Source organism: Oncorhynchus mykiss, chromosome 15 (genome assembly GCF_013265735.2).
Source record: "Oncorhynchus mykiss isolate Arlee chromosome 15, USDA_OmykA_1.1, whole genome shotgun sequence".
Taxonomy (NCBI): domain Eukaryota; kingdom Metazoa; phylum Chordata; class Actinopteri; order Salmoniformes; family Salmonidae; genus Oncorhynchus; species Oncorhynchus mykiss.
The window spans coordinates 54,052,580-54,066,683 of record NC_048579.1 but is presented as its reverse complement, the minus strand read 5'-3'; the positions used below and the strand labels follow the sequence as shown (position 1 = coordinate 54,066,683).

The 14,104-nt window shown below is 44.2% G+C and overlaps 1 protein-coding gene across 11 annotated transcripts in view; it reads right to left on the bottom strand.

Annotated features, from left to right (window-relative positions):
• Positions 1-418: 418 nt before the first annotated feature.
• LOC110490319 (DENN domain-containing protein 5B) overlaps positions 419-14,104 on the bottom strand; it is a 77,335-nt gene continuing 63,649 nt past the window's right edge. For 5 of the 11 annotated variants that reach the window (XM_021563632.2, XM_021563637.2, XM_021563633.2 and 2 more), the window contains 13 exons: positions 13,323-13,454; positions 10,610-10,762; positions 10,115-10,196; positions 9,784-9,865; positions 9,464-9,592; positions 9,259-9,380; positions 8,400-8,545; positions 7,575-7,616; positions 5,740-6,046; positions 5,554-5,636; positions 4,574-4,700; positions 3,792-3,966; positions 419-3,397 (listed from right to left, as the gene is read on the bottom strand). In XM_021563632.2, coding sequence (XP_021419307.2) covers positions 3,214-3,397; positions 3,792-3,966; positions 4,574-4,700; positions 5,554-5,636; positions 5,740-6,046; positions 7,575-7,616; positions 8,400-8,545; positions 9,259-9,380; positions 9,464-9,592; positions 9,784-9,865; positions 10,115-10,196; positions 10,610-10,762; positions 13,323-13,454 — 1,764 coding nt within the window. In that variant the 3' untranslated portion in view covers positions 419-3,213. Of the gene's footprint in view, positions 3,398-3,791; positions 3,967-4,573; positions 4,701-5,553; positions 5,637-5,739; positions 6,047-7,574; positions 7,617-8,399; positions 8,546-9,258; positions 9,381-9,463; positions 9,593-9,783; positions 9,866-10,114; positions 10,197-10,609; positions 10,763-11,087; positions 11,144-13,322; positions 13,455-14,104 lie in introns of those variants that run through there. The other 6 variants (XM_021563635.2, XM_021563639.2, XM_021563640.2 and 3 more) reach the window with 2 other exon arrangements.

Genomic DNA, 14,104 nt, shown 5'->3' with positions numbered 1-14,104 from the left:
GGAATTACGCGGGAAATGAGGGGTGGAACCAGTTGAAATCTGTGCGCTGTGAATCGAAGAAAGGAGGCGTGACTACTCCAAAAATACAGAGGCAGCATGTCTGTAGGTAGGCTACGTGGAGCACATTAGGTCGTTTTAACAGACAATTTAGTCTATTTTAAACAAGTAGTAATGCAATAAACACGAAATGAAAAAGTTAAGCTAGAAAACATTCGTGAAATAACAGGATGTTCCATGTATGTAACAATGATTGGTTTGGTAGGGAAACAGGAATCAGAAGTTGCTCAATGAGTAAAACGTATTGTTTGTCACTGAATTCTCATGAGAATCATATGTCATCTCCACCCATAGAGGCGATCTCAGTATCACAATGGACATGTATTTTACCCGAGGGCTGGGCACACACATGAATCAAACATATTGAGCAAGTTTTTAATGAAGTGCATCATAAATATATCAGAACAGTTATCATTTACTTTTACATGGACATAGGACTCCATTCATTACACGACCTCCTCCCACTGGACATACAGTTTACACATGCACTTGTAGGAAAGGAAAGGTTCCGTAGTAGCATTTTGCCTACCTAGTAATGTTAGGACAGATATTCCACCCAGCGGGGGACAGCGTTTGTCACAGGTTCATGTAACATGAAGACAGAAGTACAGTACAGGACTGAATGAGTCTAGCTGTAGCGGTCTGTTAGGAGAAAGTACACAGTCCAGTCGCAGAGTACAACTGCATGCCATAGCACTTTAGGAGATGCAAAGAGGGACCCTTATTCTCGCCACACTACTGTAGACCGACACTTTGCTCAATGCTATGCGCTAAACACCTATGGAGTCGATCATCCTCCTATGTTTGTTGCTTCTTACAGATACAGGCAGATCGTTTTTTTTTATTGTTGGAATCCATGATCCACAAGACAGTAGGAACCTAGCAGCAGGACCAAACTGTGAATGTTACAGAAGGAAAGTCACATGGCTCAACATGCAGCATGTCATTTCACAGGCGGCTCTTTGCCCCGGTCGCAACCAGTGTCTCAACGTTTCTTGATGACTACCACAGTTTAGAGGAATAAATACATAAAATCAGAACATTAAAAACTAAATTTGCTGTCCTTTTTTTTGCGTTAATACTGGAAAAGTACTGTGGTCAAAACACAGTTAAAAGTGTGATTCGGAATCTGTCAGTTGTTTTCCCTTTTGGTTGGGTTCAAATCTATTGTCTGGCCATAGTTAGCCTCAACATTTTAGTCCACATGCATTTTGATGACCCTTTTTAGTACACATGCATAAACACCCTATTTACACTTGTTGTTACAGAAATATAAGAACATGTTCATCAAGGTTGATTGAAAAAGTGGCAAGAGATCTATTTTATATTGAAAAATACAACCAGCTAGAAATAGTCCCAGAAGGAGTTAACACTCACCAGAAAATAACCACTTATCATAGGAAGGTTTGAGGCATTTATGATAAATACATCATTAGGGGTTGTATGTATAGGTTCTTATTGTTTAATATTCCAGTGTATTTCACATGTATCACATTAATAAGGGGCTGGAACATTTCAATACCACACAGAGTAATGCAGAGGAAGTGTCCATTTGAGGTCAACAATCACACACACACACACACACACACAGTGCATGACAGAGACCAGGATGAAGTTGAATACATTGACCATTATGATTTCTAACAAAAATAACATTAGGAGAACACATTCACTGAGTGTACAAAACCTTATGAACACCTGCTCTTTCCATGTCAGACTGACCAGGTGAATCCAGGTGAAAGCTATGATCCCTTATTGATGTCACTTGTTAAATCCACTTCAAATCGGTATAGATGAAGGGCAGGAGACTAGTTAAGAGGCCGGTTAAAGAATGATTTTTAAGTCTGGAGACAATTGAGATATGGATCGTTTATGTGTGCCACCCAGAGGGTGAATGGCGAGACAAAATATTTAAGTGTATTTTTACAGGGTATGGTAGTAGGTGCCAGGCACTCTGGTTTGTGTCAAGAACTGCAATGCTGCCGGGTTTTTCACGCTCAACAGTTTCCTGTGTGTATCAAGAATGGTCCACCACCCAAAGGTCATCCAGCCAACTTGACAACTGTGGGAAGCATTGGTGTCAACATGGGCCATTCCTGTGGAACGCTTTCGACTCCTTGTAGAGTCCATGCCATGACGAATTGAGGCTGTTCTGAGGGCAAGGGGGAGGTGCCCCGAATCACAATATTAGGAAGGTGTTCTTAATGTTTTGTACACTCTGTACATAGACACACACAGTTTGAAATAGAGTCAGGTCAATGCCTGTAATTTGTTTGGAATGTCCATGCAACCCTAGAAAAGCCCCTGCCCCCCTAGGAAAGACCTCTCCAATTCAGCGCAGTGTTTGTGTCCGCCAAGATCTGCTAGCCAATCACAAAGCAGAACAAAGATCCAGTCCAACACAGTAGGTGTATCTACAATGAGCCAACATCCAATCAAAAAGCTGCATTGCACACAGTGTAGTGCTGAAAGCAGATGAGTCCAGTTTTTCTTTCCATGGTAGTTATCTTCACCCAACTGATGAAGTTTCACCAACTGATATTCCCAGTGCAGAGACTATGGAGAGGCAGCAGGGGCAAACAGTCACTTTCTGTTTTTGGTTTCCTTATTCCTGGCCTACTATGACCCACAGGCATGCTTGCTAATGCTAACGCTAGCTGAAGTTGGAGCAGGATCCAGCAGACAGAGAGATGGCAGACAGGCAAAGATAGGATCTCCATCACACAGGCTAAAAGTGTCCATTGAAGAGCTACCTACAGTGGGCTACACACATCGAGCACATAGGGAAACATCCCACAGGTTCTCTTTAAAAACAGTCCCTTCTTATTAAATATCAAAAAGGATATTTTCAAAACCACAAGCTATTTAATAATAATACTGCATCATCACTCATCAATGATTCAAAGCCCAAGCTTCTGTTCTGAAGCAGTGGAATCGATTGCTTTGGTAGCGAACCGTATCTGGTCTCTTTCTAAAGTACTCAATCTTTACTTCCCTCCCTATAAGACTTTTCCCAGAGTGAATCAGCTGAAGCAGGCCTCGACGACGACGGCGGCGGCGACAGGGACAGTGAAAGGGCAAAAGGGAACAGAGCAAGGGTTTGTGGGTAATGTGGTCCTGGACTGGGTGGTTTCCCAGCAGGCTGTGCGGTAAGGGTTAAAGGTCAATGCCCTTGACGAGCGAGGCCTCCAGGGTGATGGGGAAGTCGTGGAGAGTCTGCAGGACAGCGATGAGATCGTTGACCGTGGTCCGGTCTCGCAGCAGAGCAGAGTCCTCGTACATCCGCTGGATCACTGGACACTCCACCAACAGAGGGAGCCATTGAATCAGCAGACGATCTCTGCAGAGCGAGAGGAGATAATTAGGAGTATGTTTGCTAAACAGCTGGTTCCATGTTACAAGTGAGACTATTTAGAAGTGTGATGTTGATTCCCAATACAGCCCTCTGGATGCTTTGTGCCAATAACAACTACAGCTCATTTTTTAAAATTTAACCTTTAACTAGGCAAGTCAGTTAAGAACACATTTTTTTTATTTACAATGACGGCCTACCGGGGAACAGTGGGTTAACTGCCTTGTTCAGGGGCGGAATGACAGATTTTTTCCCTTGTCAGCTCAGGGATTCGATCCAGCAACCTTTCGGTTACTGGCCCAACGCTCTAACCACTATGCTACCTGCGGCCCCAGTTCTGCAGCCCCATCTCTGTCTCACTGCGTGTGAGTGGCGCCCTCACCTGGCCCCCAGGCAGACAAGCAGCTGGAACTTGCCGTCCTTGCCAATGTTCCTGGGCGAGGAGTTGATGGCACTGACATAGTGACAGAGAGAGACACAGGTCAGGCCCAGGGGCTCAGCAGTCTCCTGCATGTCCCCCATCTGGTCTGCGGACTCCATGTAAGCCACCGCCTTCTCTGTAGCGGGCGAGAGGAAGAGATATGTTAGGGAGGTGGGGGCAGAGGAGGAGAACAGGAAGAGGAGAGGGGGCATGGAGGTAGGGTCTACTGTAGAATAACTTTGTAACAACTCCTAAACAGAGGTTTATAAAATACATTTGATTGATTGATCTGGAGCTAAAAAGAGCATGTCAAGTCTACAGGGGTTCACGCTCCATTATACTTGAACCTTTGACCTGTGCAAGTGCTCTATGGAAATCATCATCTCATATCCTTCATCATATCAGTCAATAGCTGTGTTATGAATATTAATGCCGTTTCATACAACAGCTGAAGCAGCTACCTGCAGGGTTACTTTGAGCATCAAAGGGACTTTCTAATGGACTATTTTATTTCCATTGGGGAAGTACAGTATGCCATATCCCAGTTGTCACCACTAGAGGGAAGCCTCTTACATAGATCTATTATCATACCATAAAGATGGATAGCGGGTGCACCTGAGCACCTTCATAGAAGAAGAATAGCCCCTCAATCCATCTCAATGTATCATACGTCGGGAGAAAGATGTGGTATTTCTAGGTCATTCCACTAGATGGAGGCAGCGGTGTGTAGGTAGGCCACTCACCCACAAAGTCCCAGACAAAGACGGTCTTCTGGAAGAGGCGGGCGGACTTGAAGCCGTTGTGGAAGAACTGCTCCAAAGCCCCGACCAGACCGACCTCACCACACAGCAGGATGGTCAGACTGCCCCTCTGGAGAGAGAGAGAGAAGGTGGGAGAGAAGGAGATACTCAGAAAGAGAGCTTTCGTATCATTTCATTAACCTAAAAAAGGTTTTAAAAAAAAGGTACCAATTGTTGATTCTCAAACAACAAACATGATGCAACACTACCCTTTTGAATCACAAATTAGAAAACAGTGAAAATGTTCACTTAAAATCAACATAACATTCCCTTTATTCTCCTCAACAGATTAAAAAACACTGTTGTCATTTTCCCCCTCAGAGTTCACCGGCATGCGACAGTGGAGAGCATTTATACCGCACTATAAAGGCCCTTACATTAGCTGCTGCTAATGCTAAACTATTCCTCCAGTTAAACTAATGAAGATGCTGAGTTAACGGCTCTCTCCAGGGGTTTAGACTTGTTTCACTTTCATTAATTGTATATACAGACACGCATGGTATACATCGTCCAATAAAATGCTTACTTGAGAGAGAGAGAGAGAGAGAGAGAGAGAGAGAGCGAGAGAGCCCGGAGGGGAGCACAGAGAGAGTAATTCTACAGGGAGAAGAAGAGTATATTTAAAGAGAGAGTGTACAGAAAGGGGTTTGAGGGGATTGTTAAGCACCAGAATGAGTTCGTGTTCAGAATGAAAGAGAAACAACATCTGCTCTCTGCCCTGACATAATTCCCCAGACAGAGCACCTCAGAGACTATTAACCTGCCAGATGAGGAGAGTGCTGCAGCAGTCACAAACCTATTATACAGACCCTTCACTGTCTGAACTCAAATTAACAGATTTAATGGAGAACATGGAGCAGGTGGTTGTTATTTTCTTCTCTCAGGTCAGTCTCGCACTTTCTCTCACACACACACACACACACCTCTTTCTCAGGCTTGTGGAAGTGTTTGCAGATGCTGTTCACTGCCTCGCCAATGGCCTCCTGGATTTGAGCTGAGGTGGGCTCTGCAACCGAAGAGAGAGAAGAGACAAAAAGTGAATATCTATAGTTATGGTCAACAGTAAATCAGGTATTGGTTATGTCATGTCATGAAGGGGTGTTACTCACTGTAGCCGCGTCCTCCCATCGAGGTGATGCTGGCGCGTCTGGTCTGACCCGGCGAATGCTGCATGTCGGGCGTGCGACATCCTCTCCCACAATCCTCATCTGCGTTGGGCGATGCCAGCTCACCAATCAGAACACGCTCTAGACTGCCGTCGTCCACGCCTTTGCCAAGCCACCGCCCGCACGGGAACTTGTAGGTGTGTCCTGTGATCTCGTTGCGGACCATGACACAGTCCACCAACCATTTAGCCAGCAGCCCAGAGTTATCATGACCCAACTGGACTGTAGTCAGCTTACCCAGGTTCTGACACTATAGAGAAAGACGAGAGAGTGAGAGAGAGAGAATGAGAAGAATCAGCATCAAGATGTCATTACATGTTTTTTCTACGTTAATTCACAATGATAATTCAGAAATAATCTGTTAACGACAACTATTTCTAGAACTATGCAGTGTAATCTCTATCGAATCTAGTGCAACTCATCTAACCAATTGATCAACTAAAAGACGACATCAAACCAATATACAGCCAATGACAGGTGAGTATTCCCACAATATGCCCTTGAATGCCACTTAGGAGAAAGTTGCGTCCCCGTTCCAAATCCTTTAGTTGAAGGTGAGTTTGGTGCATTGAGTGAGATTTGGCATTGGTCCTGGGTCCTGAGATCCTCAAAAGGTTCTACAGCTGCAACATCGAGAGCATTACCAGGCAGTGATGCAACCTGTCAAGGCAATTGCTCGGCCTTCGACCGCAAGGCACTTCAGAGGGTAGTGCGTACGGCCCAGTACATCACTGGGGCCAAGCTGCCTGCCATCCAGGACCTCTACACCAGGCGGTGTCAGAAGAAAGCCCTAAAATTTGTCAAAGACCCCAGCCACCCCAGTCATAGACTGTTCTCTCTACTACCGCATGGCAAGCGGTACCGGAGTGCCAAGTCTAGGACAAAAAGGTTTCTCAACAGTTTTTACCCCCAAGCCATAAGACTTCTGAACAGGTCATCAAATGGCTACCCGGACTATTTTATTGTCATACATTAATGTACATACTCCCTCAATTGGCCTGACCAACCAGTGCTCCCGCACACTGGCTAACCGGGCTATCTGCATTGTGTCCCGCCACCCGCCAACCCCTCATTACGCTACTGCTACTCTCTGTTCATCATTTATGCATAGTCACTTTATCCATACCCACATGTACACACTACCTCAATCAGCCTGACTAACCGGTGCCTGTATGTAGCCTCGCTACTTTTATAGCCTCGCTACTGTTTTTCACTGTCTTTTTACTGTTGTTTTTATTTCTTTGCTTACCTATTGTTCACCTAATACCTTTTTTGCACTATTGGTTAGAGCCTGTAAGTAAGCATTTCACTGTAAGGTACCTGTTGTATTTGGTGCACGTGACAAATAAACTTTGATTTGATATGCATAACATCAGCATCATGTCAAGGAAATGTTAATGTAATGTTAAACTACACTAAGTGGCATTCAAGGACAAACACATAAATCTAGAACACCATTAATACACTATAACCAACAGACGGTACACAGACCAAACCATTGGTGAGTGAAGCCCTCAACCCAGAGAGAGAGCTGGGTCGTATTCATTAGGCCACACCGTAGCAAAATGTTTTGCAACGGATAACAGAAAAAGGAGCGTTTGTTATTGGACAACTTCAGGTAGTCCCTCCCCTGTTTCAGTCAGTTTTCTTCCGTTTGGTTCCGAATGAATACGACCCTGGAGTCTATGGTACACAGTGAACATTGAGTCTGGGATGATCCAAATGGGTGCGGTGGAGAGAAGGAGGGAGGGAGGGAGAGGTCAGATGACGTTTCTAACCTTGAACATGGCGTCGATGTGAGTGTGTGGCCTGAAAGCAGACTGGGGAGATGAAGACACGTGTTAGGACATGATGGACAGCATGAGTGGGAGAGGATGGACTTGGGTTGCTGGTTTCTAGTAGACTACCCTTCACCAGGCTACAAACCAGGTGTGTACCCAAACCATCACCATTGTAGCAAAGCTCCTCTAGAGAGATGCTCTACAAAGCTATACTGAAGTTAGCCATCACCCAAACTGCTCACAAAGCCACAAAGAGCTACCACCCAACACTAGTGGACACGGCACCACTCAGAACGGTAGAGATTATAAAAAGGCTCAGTAGGTAGAGACATGCACTTCCTGTGAGGAAGGAAGTAGGAAAGAGGAAAAAACGAGAAGTCTGGGTCCATCCGCTCATTGTGCCAGGCAGCATCACAGAGTTAACTACTATTCAAGCACACTTCCAATATCTACCAAGTGGAATCAGCTACATGAACCCAACTTTTAACTCATCAACCCCGGCTCTGAGTGGAAGGTATCAGAGCAAATAGTCACACAAAGATGAATGAATGGATAAATGAACGAGTGAATGAGGAGATAGGGGATAAGTATGGGATGGTAGAGAGCGAGTTAGACAGTGTATTCTGCCTTATGACACCATGCGAGATCATGCCACAAAAAGGGAACAGCCATCCACTTCACCCCAGCGGGCACCGAACAACGACTTAGTGACGTTCTCAGCAAAACCATCAATCAATGCTGATATAACCTTGCTGCAGAACGTCACAGATACATGAGCGGAGGCGTGGGGGCCCTGGCTGTAGGGTTATAGTTCAGACTCACATCGAAGGTCATCTCCAGGACGTTCTTGGTGATCTGCCTGACGCCCGAGTCGCCCAGCTCACCCGACACACACACCCACGGGTTGGAGGTCGTCATGGCGTTGCTCAGCTTCTTGATTGGGATGATGACGGCGCGGTACGGGATCACTGCAGGGACAAAAAAAAGAAATAAGTATTTCATTCCAACAGAGAAAGAATATATGTATTCATATTTTTATAGTAAAATATAACTAGGGCAAACTAAATCGGGGACATTTCAGTGGATTGCACTGCTTTAGAGTAATAATTCATTAATGAATTTGGCTATAAAAAATTATCCCAGTTTCTCTAAAGGCAGACAAGGGTTCCAGAGAAAGCAAACCCAGGGCTATTGATGGTGTGTGTGTGTGTGTGTGTGTGTACGTGTGTTAAAGAAATACTTTTTTTTATGGTGCTGCTTTAGTGCAAACTGCTATGTGAATAATGTAATCCTGCTCTCAATCTTTGATTACATGTACATAGCCTCATGCTTTACTCAGGTTAATACCGTCTCTGCCATTGGTCCAAGTTTAAGTCCTATAAATCTACATTAACATGAACCTCCATGGAAAACAGTGATCGGCCAAGGCAAGCACACCAATTAGGACTCTCCAAAGCCACCGAAAGGTTTGCTGTTGTTGACTTGTGGTAAGTTAAAGTGGTCGACTTGTAGTTACATTGTTTTAGCTAGTGTGCAGACTGATCGAGGTAATGGCACCGGTGAAGTAGAATTAGTCAACCATCTTATGATGTGACTGTGTTCTGTATAGGATGAGGTAAATTAGTGGTTATATTATGGTCATATTGAGGTTGAATCGTGGTTATGTTGAAGTCCTACTCACTGATGGTGGTGAAGACACTGGTGAAACAAAAGTAGTCGACTGTGTTGAGGGAGAGCAGGTGAAACAGGAACTGCTCCTTCTCCTCCTCACAGCGCAGGAAGGCGTAGCGCTTATACAACTTCCTGGAAACGCCACAACACACATTAACCATGGCTTCGACACTGTCGACGTGAATAATATTGTGTGTTTATGTGTGCGTGCGTACTTGGTTAAGGCTTGGCGGGACAGCAACCGTTTGAGGTGTTGTGAGAGCAGCTTCTTCTCCAGAGAAAGACGGATCCAGGCCCTCGCTCTGCCCACATCCGTCTTTATCTCCCCCATACTCTGGATGTGCCTGAGAACGGGGAGGAGGGAGGCGTGGGGATGTGAGAGAGAAGGTGAAGAGGTAAGAACAAAAAAATATATGTTTTTTTAAATAACAGCATAACAAAACAAATAGTTGACTTACATGGATAAAGTTGTGAGATAATACCATCTATCTATGTAACATTGTAATGTACAGGTTCAGTGGTGGGGAATTCATACCTCATATCCTGTATGACGGACGCTCGCAGCGATGGCATCCCTAATGACGACTCAGACTTTCGTCTCTCTGGACCATTTGACACTGTGGGAGGGAGAAAGAAGCACACACACACACACACACATCTCAGCTTTGGCAGCGCTCCAATTGAAATCAGATGCCACTGGAGTGTGAAAGGTCTGTAGATTAATTTTAACAAATTAGTTGAATTTCAAATGGAGTATTTCATGGGATCATTGGCTATGGATATTAAGTGACTGAATGAATTGAGGGTAGGAGGCACATGTGTTTTATATTAAATGGACCATGTAAGGTGTGTGTGTGTGTTCTTACCTGGTGACTCTGCCTGCTGCTGCTCCAGTGTCTCCTCTCTGGCCTGGTAGTGCAGAAGGTGGGACCACAGAGCTGACTTTCCCTACAGCGGTCACAGTCCAGAGGTTAGAGGTCAACCCACACTCTGTTAATAGCCAATACACTCCCTAATACAGGAATCACAGCTCTGCCAATAGCTAATATATTCACTAATACTACTAGACTATAGATAGATGGATACCAGCCAATAAGCCTAATGAAATAGGGTCATATGGTTATGACTATAAGACCTGATTAATCAAAGTGTTGGTAGACTGAAGTCTGACCTATAGCAGGTTCTTCCAAGTAGAGCACTGAGCATGAGAGTGGGTTTATTTTGTAAATGCAATGTTGTCATTACGATAAAACCTGATTAACGAGAGAAAGAGAGAGTGTGTGTGCATGTATGTGTGTTTCTGTTCAGTGCATGTGTGTGTGTGTGTGTGTGTGTGTGTCTGCACGTGTGTCTGCACAGACCTGTTTGACCTGCAGGCCATGGCTCCAGATCCTCTCCAGCAGGTCACAGAGGGAGGCGATGAGAGTGTTCTCCTCCAGACCTGTGATGTTTGCCTCCCCATGACCCAGCTCCACCGCCTCCCTGCCCATCTTCTCCACCAACATACGCTTAGTCTGGAGACAGGAGACACAGCAACATGGTCAACACAACATGACCACTACACATAGGATACAAACAACATGTTTGTAGACTGGAACCAATCCGCTCATAACATGAATTAACAAAATTGCGCCGATATACAGTACCAGTCAAAAGTTTGGACACACCTACTGATTCCACGTTTTTTCTTTATTTTGACTCTTTTCTACAATGTAGAATAATAGCGAAGACATCAAAACCATGAAATAACACATATGGAATCATGTAGTAACCAAAAAAAGTGTTAAATCCAAATATATTTTAGATTTGAGATTCTTCAAAGTAGCCAACCTTTGCCTTGATGACAGCTTTGCACACTCTTGGGATTCTCTCAACCAGCTTCATGAGGTAGTCACCTGGAATGCATTTCAATTAACAGGTGTGCCTTGTTAAACATTTCTTTCCTTCTTAATGCGTTTGAGCCAATCAGTTGTGTTGTGACAAGGTAGGGGTGGTATACAGAAGATATCCCTATTTGGTAAAATACCATATTAGGGCAAGGACTGCTCAAATAAGCAAAGAGAAATGACAGTCCATCATTACTTTAAGACATGAATGTCAGTCAATTACATTACTTCAAGCGCAGCCGCAAAAACCATCAAGCGCTATGTTGAAATTGGCTCTCATGAGGACCGCCACAGGAGAGGAAGATCCAGAGTTACCTCTGCTGCAGAGGATAAGTTCATTAGAGTTACCAGTCTCAGAAATTGCAGCCCAAATAAATGCTTCAGGGTCAAAGTAACAGACAAAATCAACATCGACTGTTGAGAGGAGACTGCGTGAAATCAGGCCTTCATGGTCAAATTGCTGCAAAGAAACCACTACTAAAGGACACCAATAATAAGAAGAGACTTGCTTGGGCCAAGAAACATGAGCAATGGACATTAGACAGGTGGAAATCGGTCCTTTGTTCTGATGAGTCCAAATTTTAGATTTTTGGTTCCAACCGTCGTGTCTTTATGAGACACAGAGTAGGTGAATGGATGATCTCTGCATGTGTAGTTTCCACCGTGAAGCATGGAGGAGGTGGTGAGATGGTGCTTTGCTGGTGACACTGTCAGTGATTTATTTAGAATTCAATGGACACTTAACCAGCATGGTTACCACACCATTCTGCAGCGATTTGCCATCCCATCTGGTTTGCACTTAGTGGGACTATCATTTCATTTAAACAGGACAATGACCCAACACACCTCCAGGCTGTGTAGGGGCTATTTGACCAATAAGGAGAGTGTTTGAGTGCTGCATCAGATGACCTGGCCTCCACAATCCCCTGACCTCAAGCCAATTGAGATGGTTTGGGATGAGTTGGACCGCAGAGTGAAGGAAAAGCAGCCAACAAGTGCTCAGCATATAACACCTTCAAGACTATTGGAAAAGCATTCCTCATGAAGCTGGTTGAGAGACTGCCAAGAGTGTGCAAAGCTGTCTGGAAAAAAGGTGACTACTTTGAAGAATCTAAAATCTATTTTGATTAGCTTTTTTGGTTTCTACATGATTCCATATGTGTTATTTCATAGTTTTGATGTCTTCACTATTATTCTACAATGTAGAAAATAGTAAAAATAAAGAAAAACCTTGAATGAGTCGGTGTTGTCGTAGCTGAATCAGAATTCGTTAGGTAACATGGATAAATAAGATGTTTTATTTACTTTATACTTGTCATTAGAATGTCTTCGTTTGGACTATACTGTTGGCAGTTGCATTTTCCTCTCTCTTCTCTAGGGAAAGGTCACTTGGGGCCCCGAGAGGGGAGAGGTCAGGCTTGTCTTTTACATGTCTGGTAATAGGCAGAATATCAGAAAGGGAGAAGTCAGGTTTGAACATTGTCTTCATAACAAATATATCTGTGAAACCATGTGAAGGGCTCCACTATGTATGTACTCCAGTCACTCCCTCCTTTTCCCATTGGGGGGAGGAGTACGGCAGTGTCTGGAACCATTGTATGTCCCCTCTGATGTTGAAACTTATCTTTCATAGTATATGACCTAGAGGCTCACTCCCCTCAGTGAGCTTGTCCAGGGGTGGGGTGTATTTGAGATGGGAGTATCTAGAATTGACAATTGATATATGCCATTGGATGAGGTAATGTTTTGGTAATAGGAAGTACCAAGAACGAGAAGTAGAACCTCGTCTAAGAGACCAAACTGAGCGATAATTTATAGCTAATGCTATCTGGCTATGGGATACTCCTCTTTAATGTAAAAGGCCCTTTGTGAAGTTCCTAAGATCTGTGGTTCATCATTGTGAGTTGAGAGGGGTGTATCTTGGCTATGAAAGATTAAGTATACTTTTGTAAGCAATCTCAGAATTCATTTATAGACACTGAATTGATCTGAGAGTCACAGGGCTATGGTGAAGCTCATATAATTAAAGATGAAGTTTAAATAACTCTGACTGGTGTGTGGTTTGCGCCCTCATCATTTGGTAATACAGGAAATTGCCACGACAGGGTGTCCAAATGTTTGACTGGTACTGTACATTGGAGACACACAGCAACTGCAACCACAATACATTTCACCTGTACAGACTCACCTTCATGCGACACTCCTTGAGTAGTCCCTCTACAAACTTCCAGTTGGTCTGAGCGATGACGGCAGGTGAGAGGTCAGACAGCTTGGGCTGACGGAGGTTCTTCCCCAGGCTCCGAGCCTCCTGCATGTACTTCTGATGGAGACAGACACAGAGCAACAGTCAGTTCTGTCTATAAAACTCTACACCTACTATTAACCATTACAGGTGGATGGAGGGACATTTCTCAGCTGGGTCAAACTTTAAGCGGTTGTGTAAGGGTAGGAGTGAGGGTTTTGTACAGTCTTGAATACCTTTTAACAAACATTGGGTTGTGGTGAGGGGTTATGTGCTGGTGGAGAAAACAAGGCAAAGTGAAAATAAAATGTTCTGTTTTCTGTTAACTTCTCCACAGTGTTTTGAGGCGCTAAGCCCATTTCAGTGACACCCTCTGGTGGGTTCAGTCTAGTTGACTTAAATTGGCTTGAATTTGAAATGATTCCGGATTTTGTATCCGTTACAATTCAGCAATTCCTTTCTCCTCTCTCTCCTCCCCACAGAGATCATACAGTAGATACAGAACTGTAAAAGGGTAGGAGGAGGAGAGAGATAAGGCAAAACAAGATCCTCTGCAGAGCCATGACTCACTCTTCAGTGCTGTTGACTTTAACTAATGTAACAGGTACATGAGTCATCTATCAAACAGAGCCAGTGTGTGTGAACAAGCAGGGATTGTGTGTATGTGTGAAGCAGGACTGGAGTGGAGAAGTTGAGTGGTGGTCGTCTTGGGGGTTGGGGTACTTTTT